The 17,716-nt window shown below is 43.0% G+C and overlaps 1 protein-coding gene across 1 annotated transcript in view; it reads right to left on the reverse strand.

Annotated features, from left to right (window-relative positions):
• LOC126281908 (uncharacterized) overlaps positions 1 to 17,716 on the reverse strand; it is a 1,469,616-nt gene that overhangs the window by 126,395 nt on the left and 1,325,505 nt on the right. Inside the window, exon 5 of the mRNA XM_049981233.1 lies at positions 4,775 to 4,929. Within this exon, the coding sequence (XP_049837190.1) occupies positions 4,775 to 4,929 (155 nt within the window). The remainder of the gene's footprint in view (positions 1 to 4,774; positions 4,930 to 17,716) is intronic.

Genomic DNA, 17,716 nt, shown 5'->3' on the forward strand with positions numbered 1-17,716 from the left:
CGTGCTGCTCCCTAGTTTTCCAACAAAATGAATATGTTCTCATCTGTGAGAATTCCGCGACAGGCGGAGTGTTTAGCTTCACCAGAATAATGAGAACTGAAAGTTACACGAGGCGTCCAACAACGAGGTTCTGCATTACTGAAATTACTCCCAATAAAGAAGCGTTTATTTTACACTCAAACTCTTGCATTGTCACATTAGATGTCATGTGCTTTGGCTGCGTGGGGGAAAAATAAAGTATAATCTGTCAGCTTACTTGGGAAATAGCTGAATCGCTATATATAAAAGAAAGGTTCGCAAGGCAGAACGCACTGCCATGAAATAGGTATGAGACGCACTGTGGCTGTACATCCATTTCAGTTTTATCTGAATCATTTTCTATTAACTATGAAGAGAAGGTCTGTTTCACAAGCTATAGAGGATAATGATCTGATTTATGGCCTGCAACGGAAACGACTTGGCTTTTAGTTCCTCAAGTTTCCGACGATAGCTCTCCGATAGTTTGCTTGAATGATCGTCGGCAAGTATATATCAGTTTTACTGTACCAGAATCGAATATACTAAAATGAACTCAGCTTTCAAATTCTTACAGTGGGATAGTGAATGGGTTAGGGAGTCGTGAATTAGAGTTCAGTGATTATCATTCGTATTTCGAAACGGTACATCAGACCATCAACACACATATTGAATAAAACAAACTGGTTCCTGCTAATAATTTACCGTGAAACAACGTTGTATTAGCGAAACGTACATGTCATCATTTTTATACACGAGCATGGCGAATACCGCTAGCATTATCCGGGTACTCGGACTAGGAGCATATAAAAATCGGACGTTCGCGTACATATTCTGTGAATCACTCAGGACAAACACCCCGTTATAGTTCTGCGGCATGCAGGGATTTGAAACGATACCAGCAAGGGGGAAGTTGTAAGTTCTCGAAAGCTGTTATGTCTCAGAAAACCCTGAGTTTAAACATTTCCTACTATTGCATACAACTGGTTAATAAATGCGTGAGGGGATACCACTCCACCACTGCTATTACGGATGCCGGCGGACTGTCTGAAGGACATGTGGCCGTTCATCACTGCACTATCACAAACAAACCAACTAAAATTCCGTGACATGTTTCCCTACCTTTCGTACTGTACCCATAATTTGAATACCCGAAAGAGCAACAAACATAATTATCTTCATTCAGTAAAATCCGTCCTCTGGTACACTTTACCCAGCTATCGTACAAAGGTGCGAAGACTCTGAATTTCTAATACGGCAATATAAAAACAGACAATAAATTGTAAACCCATGTAAAGCGCGTTAGTTTGCGTTGATTATTCCCATAAGCTGTGAAACGGTTTATTGCAATAAGTGTTAGCTAAGCATGCCCAATGGTTCAGTACGCAACGCAATCGCGGAAATAAATTAAAACTCTTAAATGCCTGATATGCATACATCTCAGTATTGAAACATTGACTAATATCTAATCACCGAAAGAAAAATTATCAAACAACCTAACAGCGCACTAAAGTAAGAAATCTAATACCTGCATCGTAACAAATAAAGAGTGGAGCGTATCTGAGCATCTGTATTTTGTAACATACCCATCAAGTAAATTATATAATTGACATTGTAAGATTTGTAAGACATTCTATCGTCGAACTGCAGCTTGCTTGCTTTCATAAGCTATATTAGCGACGATAAAGCCTAAAATAAACAGTTTAACACCGTGGACTATTCGTCAAAACAGTCTTACGCCAACTTATAAAGGGTTTATAACTCTTTCGGTTTACCCGTTTTGGTTACGATTTTGTTTATTACTTTAAGGATGAATAATCTGAAACTAATAAAGTGTACATAATTAGGATTTTGAGTTTTAATTAATCATGTTTGAATTTCTTAAAATCAAATATTTAACTATTTATTTATTTGTGAAGTAATCGGATGCTTCAGGCTGTTTTATACATGGAAGAACCATTATGCAAAGGGTGGAAAAGTGGGAGGGGTTAGTGGTTGTCACAACCACTAAAATAAACTGGAAGTGGGTGAGACATGCAGGCAGCTGAATGAGTCGAAGCTGGACCAGTAAATTGCTGTGCTGGACACCTCGAGATAAGGCGACTGCACAGTGCGAAGTGGGTGGATGACATTATACACTGAAGTGGCAAAAATCATAGGATACCTCCTAACATGTCGCTCTGCGTTTTGTCCACTGTAGGCCAGCAGCTCGACATGGTATGGACTCAACAAGTCCCCTGGAGAAATATTGACTATGCTGCCTCTTTAGCTGTCCATAGTTGTGATGGCGCAGGATTTTGTGCACGAAGTGATCTCTCTTGATCATGTCCCGTAAATGTTCGATCAGGTTCACGCCGGACGATTCGAGTGGGCAAATTGCTTACTGGAACTGTCCACAATGGTCCACAAACTGACCGCGAACATTTGTGGCCCGGTGACATGGTGCATTGTCATCCGTAGAAATTACATAGTCGTTTGGGTAGATGAGGTCCATGGATGCCGGAATATGGTCTCCACGCCTCAGCTAACACAATCATTTCCAGTCACTGATCGGTTCAGTTGGGCAAGAGCTCAGCCCATACTATTACGGAGCAACAACCGGATTGCCCAGTGCATTACTGACAACATAGGCCCATGGCTTCGTAAGAGTCTGTGCCGCACTAGAACCCTGTCATCAGCACTTACCTTCTGAAATCGGGACTCATCTCACCATTCCACGGTTTTCCAGTCGTTTAAGGCCCAACACATATCGTCATGACCCAAGGAGAGGTGCCGCAGTCGATGACACGCTGTTAGCAAAGTCACTCGCGCCGGTCGTCTGCTGCCATTAACCATTAAAGCAAAATTTTTCCACCCTGTCCAACGTCCCATGTTGATTCTTGCGGTTATTTCATGCAGAGTGTTCGTGCGTTACCAATAACAACTCTACGCAAACGACGCTGCTCTCGGTCGTTAAGTCATCGGCCACTGCACTCTTCGTCGTGAGAGGTAATGCCTGATGTTTGGTATTATCGGCACGCCCTTGACACGGTGGATCTCGGAATATTGAATTCTCCAACTAAGTCTAGAATGGAATGTCCCATGCGTTTAGCTCCAAATGCCATTCCACTTTCAAAGTCTGCTACCTGACGTAGAGCGGCCACAATGAACCATTTCACGTGAATCACTATAGTACAAATAACATCTCCGCCATGCACACTATACCACCACCATTTGTATATTGGCATATCGCTATCCTACGATTTCCGTCATTTCCATGTAATACGTACAGCGGCTACATACAGTACAGGCAATTAAAATTGCTATACCAAGAAGAAATGCAGATGATAAACGGGTACTGGACAAACATATTATACTAGAACTGGCAGGTGGATATATTTTCACGCAAATTTAGGTGCATAGATCCTGAGAAATCAGTAACCAGAACAATCACCTCTGGCCGTAATAACGGCCTTGATACGCCTGGGCATTGAGTCAAATAGAGCCTGGATGGCGTGTACAGGTACAGTTGCCCATGCAGCTGCAACACAATACCACAATTCATCAAGAATAGTGACTGGCGTATTGTGACGAGCCAGTTGCTCGGCCACTATTGACCAAACGTTTTCAATTGGTGAGAGATCTGGAGAATGTGCTGGCCAGGGCGGCAGTCGAACATTTTCTGTATCCAGAAAGGCCAGTACAGGACCTGCAACATGCGGTCGTGCATTTTCCTGCTGAAATGCAGGGTTTCGTAGGGATCGAATGAAGGGTAGAGCCACGAGTCGTAACACATCTGAAATGTAACGTCCACTGTTCAAAGTGCCGTCAACGCGAACAAGAGGTGACCGAAACGTGTAAACAATGGCACCCCATAGCATCACGCCGGGTGATATGACAGTATGGCGATGACGAATACGCACTTCCAATGTGCGTTCACCGCGATGTTGCCAATCACGGATGCGACCATCATGATGCTGTAAACAGAACCTGGATTCTTCCGAAAAAATGACGTTTTCCCATTCGTGCACCCAGGTTCGTCGTTGAGTAAACCATCGCAGGCGCTTCTGTCTGTAATACAGCGTCAAGGGTAACAGCAGCCATTGTCTCCCAGCTGATAGTCCATTCTGCTGCAAACGTCGTCGAACTGTTCGTGTAGATGGTTGTTCCCTTGCAAACATCCCCATCTCTTGACTCAGGGATAGAGACGTGGCTGCACGATCCGTTACACCCATGCGGATAAGATGCTTGTCATCTCGACTGCCAGTGATACGAGGCCGTTGCAAGCAAGGCGTTCCGTATTACCTTCCTGAACGCACCGATTCCATATTCTGCTAACAGTCATTGGATCTCGACCAACGCGAGCATCAGTGTCGTGATACGATAAACCGCAATCGCGAAAGGCTTCAATCCGACCTTTATCAAAGTCGTAAACGTGACGGTACACATTTCTCCTCGTACACGAGGCATTACAACAACGTTTCTTCAGGCATTGCCGGTCAACTGCTACTTGTGTATAAGAGATCGGTTGGAAACGTGCCTCATGTCAGCACGTTGTAGGTGTCGCCACCGGCGCCAACCTTGTGTGAATGCTCTGAAAAGCTAATCATTTACATATTACAGCATCTTCCTCCCGTCGGTTAAATTTCGCGTCTGTAGCACGTCATCTTCGTGTAGCAATTTTAATGGCCAGTAGTGTAGATCCATATGCCTCAAGTGAAATGGCTGATGATGGTGTTGGCGGTTGTGGTGACAGCAAGCGTGCACAGTGAGGCCTCACCTGGAGACTGATGAGCCGGCCTTCGTGCAGCCAGTGGAGCGGCGCGGCGCCCGGAGAAGACGTGGAGAGGGCGGCCGCCTCGCAGGTGAAGGTCACCGTGCTGCCCTCGCGAACCACCTGCTCCGTGGGACCCAGGATGCGGGACTCCGCCGCGCCTGCGCAGTAGTAAAGAGCAAGGAACACCATGTGCTGAAGTTACTTATTGGTATGCATGCGACATCATATGTTTCAAAACGTCGCGTATGAAATTGGAGTTTGCGGAGCTCATACCTCGGGTTCTGTTGGTGACAAAAGACAGGGGTCCAGTGTTTTGAATAGCCCTTGAACTAGAGTTAGTGTCAAAAAATGTTCCAAATGGCTCTGAGCACTATTGGACTTAACTTCTAAGGTCATCAGTCCCCTAGAACTGAGAACTACTTAAACCTAACTAACCTAAGGATATAGCACACATCCATGCCCTAGGCAGGATTCGAACCTGCGACCGTAGCGGTCGCGCGTTTCCAGACTGCAGCGCCTAGAACCGCTCGGCCACCCCGGTCGGCTCTTAGTCTCATTAGCCTACAGTACAGGGTCAATTTTGGATACTTGCTTTGGCAAGTGGAGAAAATCGATTGCCTCTTTTTGCATTGAATCTGGTCTACAGTGGGCTTGGTGGGACTTGTGGGGACAAAATTAGTTCAAGGGCAATTCCTCGGAAAACTTCACAAAAATGATTTATTACTATATTTTCGTCGTCGCCATCGGACCAAAACCCAGCCGATGATTCCAATACGGCTATGGGCACAAAATGGCCGAAATTTTTACGATATCCTCCTAACATCCCGATCTTGAGCATCCTTGAAAATTTTCTCAATGTCTTATCCGTTTCCAAAATATGGAGGTTCAAAACTTAACCTATTTCTATGTGTAAAATCTAGCCGGCCGCTGTAGACGACCGGTTCTAGGCGCTTCAGTCCGGAACCGTTCTGCTGCTACGGTCGCAGGTTAGAATCCTCCCTAGGGCATGGATGTGTGTGATGTCCTTTGGTTAGTTAGGTTTAAGTACTTCTAAGTCTAGGGGACTGATAACCTCAGATGTCAAGTCCCATAGTGGTTAGAGCCATTTGAATCATTAGTAAAGTCTGGTATCAAGCGAAATAATAAAACATCGCAAGAATTGCTCAAACAGTATAAACTCTAAGAATTTATTTAGAAGATTCATCTTACTGTTTAAAAAATCTTTATCTGTTATTGAGAAACATCCTCAAAACCTGTTTTTTTGGTTACCAAATCCCAGCCCCCGTGTCCGAGGAAGCTGTAAACAGCAAATGGGTGTAATTTTTACGATGTATTCCTAAGATCCTGATCTCGAATAAAGTCGAAATTATTCTTCGTGTCTTAATCCGTTTGTGAGGTACAGAGGTTCAAATTTACCTTAAATGCACACATTAAATACATACGTAAAATTATTATAAATTCATGTAGCACTGAGAATTGTGGCGTAAAGCGTCCACCTTGTGGTACTAATGGACTTGCAAAAATCCGGTCAGACATGTGAAATTAGTTCTGAATTATTTTAGAAAATGCGAATATGTTCGTCTCTCGCTGTAAACAGGGGTTCCAGGTGCCTCATTCTACCTTTCTCAGCACCGTTAAAATTTTCGCAAAAATTTTGGTATACTAATATATCCGAGCTTTTTCATGCTGAGACAGAAGTGGACAGTGTCAGTGACAGAGAGAGGGAAAAGTAATATACAGCGTGTCCCATTCATCTTGACGACCCTAAATAACTGTTTGTCCAGATGAAAATTGTAAAATGTTCCAAGCAATGTTCTTTAGCAGACAGGGGGACATCAATCAGCATGATTGCCTTCGTTGTAGCTTTGTTTTTTTACGAACATGTGACTAGTGGTATGACTGTTTCAAATGTCACCCTGCATTTTTTTATTCGGTAATTCATTTCCTCTCTTAAAGCTCAATTCAAAAATGTATCACAGTACACCATTTACTGAAACACAATGTTATTAATTACATAACACATGATTGACGCTGACGCTCTCAGCGCTTAGTGCAGGTACTCGGGATAATGGAACACATCCACGTGCTGACGTTGACAGAGGACAAATGTATACATAAGTAGAATGCACACCCGTCATTCCGTCAACCATCGTCAGTTGAAGAGTTGTGTGAGTAGAATGTTCACCAACGAAGAAAAGGTAGAAATGCTACTCATCTATGCAGAACAGTAATTGCTATACTGTTTTCTTATGTACAGTTACATTTAGTACAGTAGTTTAGTCCTTTTAAATACTGTTGTGCAGAGTAGGGATACAGTAAAGGCTGTCCTTTCTACAAATTGCATCGACATAACGTTTCTTTCATTGCTGTTGTTGAAGGTAGGCGAAATGCTCTGCAGGCAGCGGAAGCGGACAGAGAGCGATATCTTGACAAGTACCCACCTTCCAGACGGATGTTTTCTCGTCTTGTTGCGACGCTTCAGGAAACGGGAAATTTCAATCCACGACAACACAATAGTCGTAGCACTCGCAGAGACGAAGCTACCGCAGTTACTGTTCTCGCTTCCGTTGCTATGAATCCACGTGCAAGTACACGACAGCTTGAACACGAGATTGGCATTCCTAAAACCAGTGCGCATCTTATTCTTACCATGTACACCTACATCAAGCATTGCATGGGAATGATTTCCAGAATCGTGTACAGTCAGTGGGCACAGCAGCAAATCCTCGACTACACGAACTTCTTCTCCAATACTCTATTTACCGATGGATATTCCTTCTCAAACAAAGGACAGATAAATACAAGAAACATGCGTTATTGACACAGTGACAACCCACGATGGCTTAGACAGGTGGAACATCAGCCTCAGTAGAGAGTTAACGACTGGTGTGGGATGCTTGGTACTACAATTATTGGCCCTTATTTCGTAGATGGTAGTCTAAACAGCACAGCTTATGTCAACTTCTTCAAACTAATTATTCATGCTTTTCTGGATGAAGTGCTGCTAAGAACCAGAATGCTTATGTGGTGTCAACGCTATGGATGTCCGGCACATAATGCATTGCGTGCACGTCGTGTTCTGAACCGAAGGTATCCTGCCAGGTGGATTGGTCGAGGAGGAACAGTTACTTGGCCTGCTAGGTCTCCTGATGTAAATCCTCTGGATTTTTTTTCTTTGGGGATGCATTAAAGACGTTGTCTATCGCGATATTCCAACAAGTCCAGAGGACACGCAGAGACGCATCGTGCTTGCTTGTAATTATCTTCAGCAGGCAACACTGGAAGCAGTAAATAATTCTTTCATTCAATGAGTACACCAGTATCTGTGTCCAGGGTCATCACTTTGAGCACCTTTGAATGTTCTACTCTCTACAATGGTACAGGAGAGTCAACTTTGTGTTATGGTTTTACACGATTTTCATTAGTTTTCTGACAACCCTAGGAAATGGACGAGTTTGCGATCCCGGGCTCAAAGTCAATGTTGTGTTTTGTGATTAATAGCGTTGTGTATCAGTGAATGGTACATTGTGATACATTTTTGAGTATGTCTTTAGGAGAGGAAATGAATTACCGAATAAAAAATACAGGGTGCCATTTAAAAAAGTCATACTGCTGTTCATATCTTTCTAAAAAAAACATAGCTACAACGAAGGCAATCATGCTGACTAATGCCCCCCTGACGGCTAAAGAACATTTGCGTGAAACATTTTGTAATTTGCATCTGGACAGTTATTTCAGGTGGTCAAGATAAATGGGACACCCTGTATACTGGAAGATAGTGGAGAGTGGTTGTTTTATAGGAAGAGCGAAGAAAACAGTGGCATTGTGGGAGAAAGAGAGGGTCACAGTGGATCTGCGCCTCAGTTGACAGTGGCATAACAGTGCTAGGAAAACAGTGAAGGAGTCAGTGCTAGAGAGGGTGGGGAGAGAGTCGAGAAATAAAGGAAAGAGAAACTGGATGTGGGTAAACGCCAGTGATGATGAGAGAGAGTATATGGCAATGACACCAAGGAAGAGAGAGACAGTAACCGTGAGAAAGACGGCAGCAGTAGAAAGGAAGGCTTGAGATAGCAGCAGTTAGGGAGAGCAAGAGGGAGACAGTGAAAGAGACTTTAGTATTAGGACAGAACGAAGGATACTGTGCCTATGACGCAACAGACACTGAGAGAGAGAGAGAGAGAGAGAGAGAGACACAAATATATAATAAGTTGGGTTGACTGAGTGAGTGAGAAAGGGTAATTGAGAGCAGGTGGGTATGAAGAACTTACAGCGATAAACCAGTGGGAGTGAGTGAGTTACAGTTACGGGAGCTTGTGGGAGTTTGAGATTAGCTTCATGTTAAGAAAAAGAGCTATATGTTCGTGTTCCAAAATATTTAGGAAAACTTTTAAATGTGCTGAAGAAGGTAAAATAAGGCAGCTGGTACCCCACATTTCAGCCAGAGACTTTTAAATAAACAGGAACATATTTGCAGTTTTTGTGCTCCGATGGGAGCGTTTTTCGGCTGGTCGTGAATATACGTAAGTGTTTATGTAGTATGGCTTAGACCGGAACGAGACAAGCGACCGAACAGTAGCCAACAAGAACTCTTTCCTAGAGGAAACGGTTGGCGAACGCTAGCAAACGGCATCCGATCATGTTCGGTCCGAAATCACTGGTGGTCGCTCATGTTCCGCAAGTGCTCGGTGTTTTAACAAACCATCAAAGGAAGTTCGTATCCTCTCCGTCCCGGTGATAGCCGCACAGCGGTCTTATTCCGTACGAAAGCTACTTGGTTATGTTGAGGTGAGATGTGTGAGTAGTGGACTCATGTGAAAAGACTATGATGTTGATGACGGAAGAATGGAAAGGTCTTATGTGTTTGTGGGGTCCACGGGTCCAAAAGATCCACAGCACAAACGCCAAAGAAAAACAAATATGGTTGGTAGAGGAATGTCGATCACTCGAAGATCCAAGTGGGTACACGAGAAAGACGATAAAATTGCATTGATTCCATCAGATGGGACGAATTAATAAGCACAAGGTTCGTACCTTCTTATAAAAAAAAAGGAGCAACAAATTTCCTTGAAAACAAAGGAGTACAAATTAGGGTCTCTCATTCTGACTAAAATAGAAAATCTGCCAAAGACCTAATCATTTTCGTTGCTTCCACTTATGGCAGCAAAATTAGATGTTGATTTATCACTGTAATTATAAAGGTTTTCTACGTAATAAATAAATAAATATAGTTTTGCCCGCAATGAAGCTATTTATACTCTAGCAAATAATATAGTTTATTTTATCATGTAATCTGTGTGATAGCTTACATCTATATTTCACTTTTCATTAATCACGCTTTATTGGCATTATCTTATTTATATGTACGATGATAAAATCCTTGATGTATTTCGCCCAAGCTACTGCTAGAGTAGCTATTTAAATGGCATACAGTCAGTAAATATTTCCAGTTGCTAATAACCATTGTGTAAATGCCGAACTTTCTTCCTGTTACGTTGATCGTCAGCAATTAGTGTTCTACTTTTAAATTTCATCTTCAGTTGCAATGAGCAGCCAGTGAAAGGCGTCGTCTGCGAAGTGTGGAACGTCTTCATTTCCTAGTTCACAATGCACTCGCCATCTGAAATAATCCTATCCGAGTTTCCGAGTATCAAAGTATTGTGACGTAATAGAGTTAAACCTGTTGGGGATTATTAGCACAAAAAATTAACAATACAGTGCTTGCTGGGTTGACGTGCTATGCTCGTTCTGTAGTGTTACCTGCACTATAAAGACGTCTTCACAAGTAGAAGCGAATGGTAGCGAACACTGGCAAATCGTCTGCGAATGCTCGTTCGCGTATGTAAGCTTCTTTGTGATCCTACGCCCCTGAGCAGGATTGACAAAACTGCACACCCTACCCCAGTAAACTAGCTTCCTGCATTTTTTTTCCACACAGATTTAGCAAACTTTACGGTCCTGTAGGTAGGTTTAATAAAAATGAATTACTATTGAAAAACTTTTCTTAAAAGAACTATATTGGTACAAAATTCTGCATAAAATAAATGAATGTGTTAATCTAGTAAATAAATTACAAGTTGTGTAAACTTCCTAATAAAAATAAAAAACCAAATCAGCTTATCGACTATGGCACTTACTGGCTATTGGTTTTAGGAGGATGTATAATAAAGATTATGTCTTGACATCTCGAGATGTCGGGTGTTCTGGCAGCCATACACATTGTTTCGACAAGTGACTCGTTGTCTTCATCAGGTGTTGCCCGAAATGCTAGTCGAGTGGAATGGGTCCAGTACTTATACCTACAGCCTTCCCTCTCCGCGATCGCCTCTAGGCGCTTCGTCTGCGTCTACAATCGTTCTGAGACGGGCCGCTTGGGTCCGTTGCGCCCGGCACCGAGCTGATGTCCCGTTTTCCGTCCGGTGCACCTGGTGCTCTGTCTAGGATTCTTTCCCCCTGTCCACATTTTCAGTTCCTCTTTTTGTTGAGTTCTACTGCTGCAGTAGCTGCACTTTTTCAACACCAGTCGCCACTTAGTCGCCACCCACTGTCACGATTAATGACATTTCCTACCACCCATATCTCTATTGCCTCTCTCTCCCAGTATACGGGAGTCTGTGCCAAAACCGTCTTTTCTTCATACGTCACTGCACGCTTAAGTTTCAGACAGTGCTCGGCAACAGTTAATTTCGTTGTCTCTCTCACAACGAATCCCTTGAGTGAGAGATCGCAAGTTCAATCTTTAGTCAGTCTCTTTGGAAAGTGTTTCGTTAACAGTTATCACATGAAATCATTAGATGCTAATGACTCCAGCATATGTATCACGAGGGCGACAGAAATTGAGTGTCCGGGAGGTGCTACGGGATATAGTCCGCCTACGTAGCTGGGTGGTAAAGTGCTTGCCTTCCATGCAGCGGACCCGGGTTCGATTCCCGGCCGGGTTGGAGATTTTCTCCACTGGTAGACTGGGCGTCGTGTTGTCCTTATCATCCCCAGCACCGGGACGCAAGTAACCTAATGTGGCGTCGACTGCAGTAAGACTTGCTCTAGGCGGCCGAACGTCCCCAGATGGGGAATCGAACGCCTTACGCTCATTTAATTATGGAATATATATACGACACTTCATAAAATTGACATCATCGACATTCAAGAAATATTCAAAACTAACCATGAACTTGCACCATGAACACCGAATGAAAAGTGCAGTACCACAGTGATCGCAAAGGTTGGCACCATCAAGATCGAGTTACAAACCATGCAGAACATTCATCTAGGTATCCACTCTTAATGGATGCACACAGGACCACATTTCTGTAAAGGGGTGATGAGAACTAATGGAACGTGACGCTGTGCAACCTAATGCGAAACAGTGTCTCGTGGTGCTTATCGTGAAACTGGCTGTGCTTTAAGACAAAACTGCAGGTAGAGAGATAATATGTTGCATGTTGTTGTTGTGGACTTCACTCCTGAGACTGGTTTGATGCAGCTCTCCGTGTTACTCTATCCTATGCAAGCGTCTTTAACTCCCAGAACTTACTGCAACCTACGTCCATCTGAATCTGCTTAGTGTATTCATCTCTTGGTCTCCCTCTATGATTTTTACCCTCCACACTGCCCTCCAAAGCTAAATTAATGATCCCTTGAAGCCTCAACAAATGTCCTACCAACCGGTCCCTTCTTCTTGTCAAGTTGTGCCACAAACTCCTCTTCCCCCCAACTCTGTTCAATCCCTCCTCATTAGTTATGTTATCTACCCATCTAATCTTCAACATTCTTCTGTAGCGCCACATTTCGGAACCCTCTATTCTCTTCTTGTCCAAACTATTTATCGTCCATGTTAAACTTCCATACATGGCTACACTCCATACAAATACTTTCAGAAACGACTTCCTGACACTTAAATCTATACTCGATCTTAACAAATTTCTCTTCTACAGAAACGCTTTTCCTGCCATTGCCAGTATGCATTTTATATCCTCTCTACTTCGACCATAATCAGTTATTTTACTCCTCAAATAGCAAAACCCCTTTACTACTTTAAGTGTCTCATTTCCTAATGTAATTCCCTCAGCATCACATGAATTAATTCGACTACATTCCATTATCCTCGTTTTGCTTTTGCTGATGTTCATCTTATATCCTCTTTTCAAGACACTGTCAATTCCGTTCAGCAGCTCTTCCAAGTCCTTTGCTGTCTCTGACAGAATTGCAATATCATCGGCGAACCTCAAGGTTTTTATTTCTTCTCCATGGATTTTGATACCTACTTCGAATTTTTCTTTTGTTTCCTTTACTGCTTGCTCAATATACAGATTGAATAACATCTGGGAGAGGCTACAACCTGTCTCACTCCCTTCCCAACCACTGCTTCCCTTTCATGTCCCTCGACTCTTATAACTGCCATCTGGTTTCTGTACAAATTGTAAATAGCCTTTCGCTCCTTGTATTTTACCCCTGCCACCTTTAGAATTTGAAAGAGAGTATTCCACTCAACATTGTCAAAAGCTTTCCCTATATCTACAAATGCTAGAAACATAGGTTTGCCTTTCCTTAATCTTTCTTCTAAGATAAGTCGTAAAGTCAGTATTGCCTCACGTGTTCCAGTATTTCTACGTAATCCAAAATGATCTTCCCCAAGGTTGGCTTCTACTAGTTTTTTCCATTCGTCTGTAAAGAATTCGCGTTAGTATTTTGCAGCTGTGGCTTATTAAACTGATTGTTCGGTCATTTTCACATCTGTCAACACCTGCTTTCTTTGGGTTTGGAATTATTATATTCTTCTTAAAGTCTGAGGGTATTTCACCTGTCTCATACATCTTTCACACCAGGTGGTAGAGTTTTGTCAGGACTGGCTCTCCCAAGGCCGTCAGTAGTTCTAATGGAATGTTGTCTACTCCTGGGGCCTTGTTTCGACTCAGGTCTTTCAGTGCTCTGTCAAACTCTTCACGCAGTAGTGTATCTCCCATTTCGTCTTCATTTACATTCTCTTCCATTTCCAGAATTTTGTGCTCAAGTACGTCGCCCTTGTATAGAACCTCTATATACTCCTTCCAACTTTCTGCTTTCCTTTCTTTGCTTACAACTGGGTTTCCATCTGAGCTCTTGATATTCATACAAGTGGTTCTCCTTTCTCCAAAGGTCTCTTTAATTTTCCTGTACGCAGTATCTATCTTACCCCCAGTGAGATAAGCCTCTACATCCTTACATTTGTCCTCAAGCCATCCCTGCTTAGCCATTTTGCCCTTCCTGTCGATCTCATTTTTGAGACGTTTGTATTCCTTTTTGCCTGCTTCATTTAGTGCATTTTTATATTTTCTCCTTTCATCAATTAAATTTAATATTTCCTCTGTTACCCAAGGATTTCTAGCAGCCCTCGTCTTTTTACTTACTTTATCCTCTGCTGCCTTCACTACTTCATCCCTCAAAGTTACCCATTCTTCTTCTACTGTATTTCTTTCCCCCATTTCTGTCAATTGTTCCCTTATGCTCCCCCGAAACTCTGTACAACCTCTGATTCTTTCAGTTCATCCAGGTCCCATCTCCTTAAATTCCCACTTTTTTGCAGTTTCTTCAGTTTTAATCTACAGTTCATAACCAATAGATTGTGGTCAGAGTCCACATCTGCCCCTGGAAATGTCTTACAATTTAATACCTGGTTTCTAAATCTCTGTCTTACCATTATATAATCTATCTGATACCTTCTAGTATTTCCAGGGTTCTTCCATGTGTACAACCTTCTTTTATGATTCTTGAACCAAGTGTTAGCTATGATTAAGTTATGCTCTGTGCAAAATTCTACCAGACGGATTCCTCTTTCATTTCTTTCTCCCAATCCATATTCACCTACTATGTTTCCTTCTCTCCCTTTTCCTACTCTCGAATTCCAGTCACCCATGACTATTAAATTTTCATCTCCCTTCACTACTTGAATAATTTCTTTTATCTCATCATACATTTCATCAATTTCTTTATCTTCTGCAGAGCTAGTTGGCATTTAAACTCGTACTATTGTAGTACGTGTGGGCTTCGTGTCTATCTTGGCCACAATAATGCGTTCACTATGCAGTTTGTAGTAGCTTACCCGCACTCCTATTTTTTTATTCATTGTTAAACCTACTTGTGCATTACCCCTATTTGATTTTGTATTTATAACCCTGTATTCACCTGACCAAAAGTCTTGTCCTCCTGCCACCGAACTTCACTAATTTCCACTATATCTAACTTTAAACTAACCATTTCACTTTTTAAGTTTTCTAACCTACCTGCCCGATTAAGGGATCTGACATTCCACCCTCCGATCCGCAGTACGCCAGTTTTCTTTCTCCTGATAACGACGTCCTCCTGAGTAGTCCCCGCCCGAAGATCCGAATGGGGGACAATTTTACCTCCAGAATATTTTACCCAAGAGGACGCCATTATCATTTAACCATACAGTAAAGCTGCATGCCCTCGGGAAAAATTACGGCTGTAATTTCCCCTTGCTTTCAGCCGTTCTCAGTACCATCACAGCAAGGCCGTTTTGGTTAGGGTTACAAGGCCAGATCAATCATCCAGACTGTTTCCCCTGCAACTACTGAAAAGTCGGCTGCCCCTCTTCAGGAACCACGCGTTTGTCTGGCCTCTCAACAGATACCCCTCCGTTGTGGTTGCACCTACCGTACGGCCATCTGTGTCGCTGAGGCACACAAGCCTCCCCACCAACGGCAAGATCTGTGGTTCATGGGGGGGGGGGGGGGGGGATATGTTGCATAGGCACGGAAAAAATAAACATCCATAGGCTGAATTTGTCCAGTGGTGCCACATGGTATGAATTGCAATTACCACACTTTTCAGGAGGGGTAGTTTGCTGTAAATGAGTATGATTATTATACGTGGACCAGCAATCAAGCTAAAACAAATTATTTTGAGCAACTATTGGGCAAAAGAAGTGCTCATACCATGGCTGTAGTTCTCTAACACCCATTTACCCATCTTGCTTAATGTGACGTAAATCTTCCCTACATCCCGTGCAAGATCGCGCACACGAGAAAGAATCGCATGGGGCAGAGGAAATTCAATTTCTCACAGCACAAGAAATAACTTTCCAGTCACTTTACCATCCAGATTAACGGTCGACCTAATTGTATGCGAATGCATTGAGGCTTTGTGTTAGTTGATTTTGATACAAGACTCTTAGTACCTTTAATTTCCAGGTTCCTTTCATATGCATTTCCTCCTCAAATACCCACTGGTCGGAGTTGAATACAAATTCCTTTCTGAACGATTGGATAAGTTTCTTTATGTCATCTACAAATTTTCGGGCAGATCCCGCAGTTTTCTGTGCATAATCAAGTGACGCTTTGTTTGTAATTTCGTTACCTTACGTCTTCGAATTCTGTAGCACTCTTTCAGGTTATACAACCATAGACTGCATCCTTTGAAATAACTGTAAATAGGTCGCACGGGCATCCTTGAAACGCGCAAAAAGCAGTTTTTGTAACAAGTACACCGTGTCCTCCCTTGAATATTCGTACTTTTTCTTATGCACTACACAGTTACATTGCTGCGTCCTTTTTCGAAACACGTTCTCGGTTTTTTTTTCTTTTTTTTTACTATGCTGCGGGTAACCTTCCACGTACGTAATTATGTTTAGTACCATTTTTGGAAGGCAACCTACGACCAGCTTAGAGAGACGGAAGTCATGATACTCTCTGCAGGACCTGACCATCGCTTTGCAGGACAATACTCAAGCACGTACAGTGAGAGCTGTTTTGATTTGTTTGAATGATGGGGCTGCTAAGTGCTGTACCACCTACTGCACTCCCCTGACTTACGCCCTCCTGAGTTCAACTCGGTTTCTAAACCGAAGGAAACACTTCACGGCATTCGCTTCAGAACTGCTACAATAGGCCGCGCCGCTCGAACTGTCACCACAACGGCCACTGTATCCTACGACTTCCACAACGCTGGCGACTGGTTATACACAATGCTGGTGACTACTCTGAAGATCAGTAAAACTTTGAAACACATCTATTTTGTACGACCTGTAAATAAACAGTTGCCACTATTAAAGTTTCAACCGTCGTCTCAACACCACTAGCACTGCAGCGCTGTTGTGAGCTACTCGTCGAACAAGCTGTTCAACTACGCTCCTTAGCCTCGTGCTGCACCATTGGCTACCTCCAGTCCCACAGCCCGTTGCCATTAGCAGCCAATATCGCGAATGCATGGCAGACAGTTATGTGGGGCGTCGGATGACGTAAACGTTATTCGCCTTTTGCTATCTCGCGCTCAAGTGGTTCAAGGGCTTCCTGTCCAGCCGGCTATGCCTCAGACGTTCTTCGTATGTGACTTCCACTGTCTTAGTTGTTTGGACAAATGCACTACATGTCATATTGGCGAGGTATATATAAATACGAAGTTTTCGTAAACCAAGGTCATCTTTAACAGTTCCCAGTATAACTACAAGGGATTCCGACAGAACGCAGGGGAAAGCTGAAGAAGGTCTTCTCAGTTACGAATAACGAGGCTAGACAAGGTATGTGAGTGGCTCGAAGACTGCTTAAAAAATAGAAGTGAGTACGTTGTCCTTGACGGCGAGTGTTAGTCAGATGCATGAGCACCGTCAGGAGTGTCCCAGGGAAGTGTGATAGGATCGCTGTTGTTCTCTATATACATAAATGATTTGGCTGACAGGGTGGGCAGCAATCTGCGGTTAATTGGGTGGTGATGCCGTGGTGTACGGTAAGATGTCGAAATTGAGTGACTGTAAGAAGATACAAGACGACTTAGAGAAAATATCCATTTGATGTGATGAGTGGTAGCTAGCCCCAAATGTGGAAAAATGAGGATGGGTAGGATCAAACTTGTAATGTTCGGATACCTTATTACTAGTGTCAGGCTTGACACAGTCAAATCGTTTAAATATCTGAGCACTACGGTGCAAAGCGATACGAGGTGGAACAAACATGT

The sequence above is a fragment of the Schistocerca gregaria genome, chromosome 7 (assembly GCF_023897955.1).
Source record: "Schistocerca gregaria isolate iqSchGreg1 chromosome 7, iqSchGreg1.2, whole genome shotgun sequence".
In the NCBI taxonomy this organism is placed as follows: domain Eukaryota; kingdom Metazoa; phylum Arthropoda; class Insecta; order Orthoptera; family Acrididae; genus Schistocerca; species Schistocerca gregaria.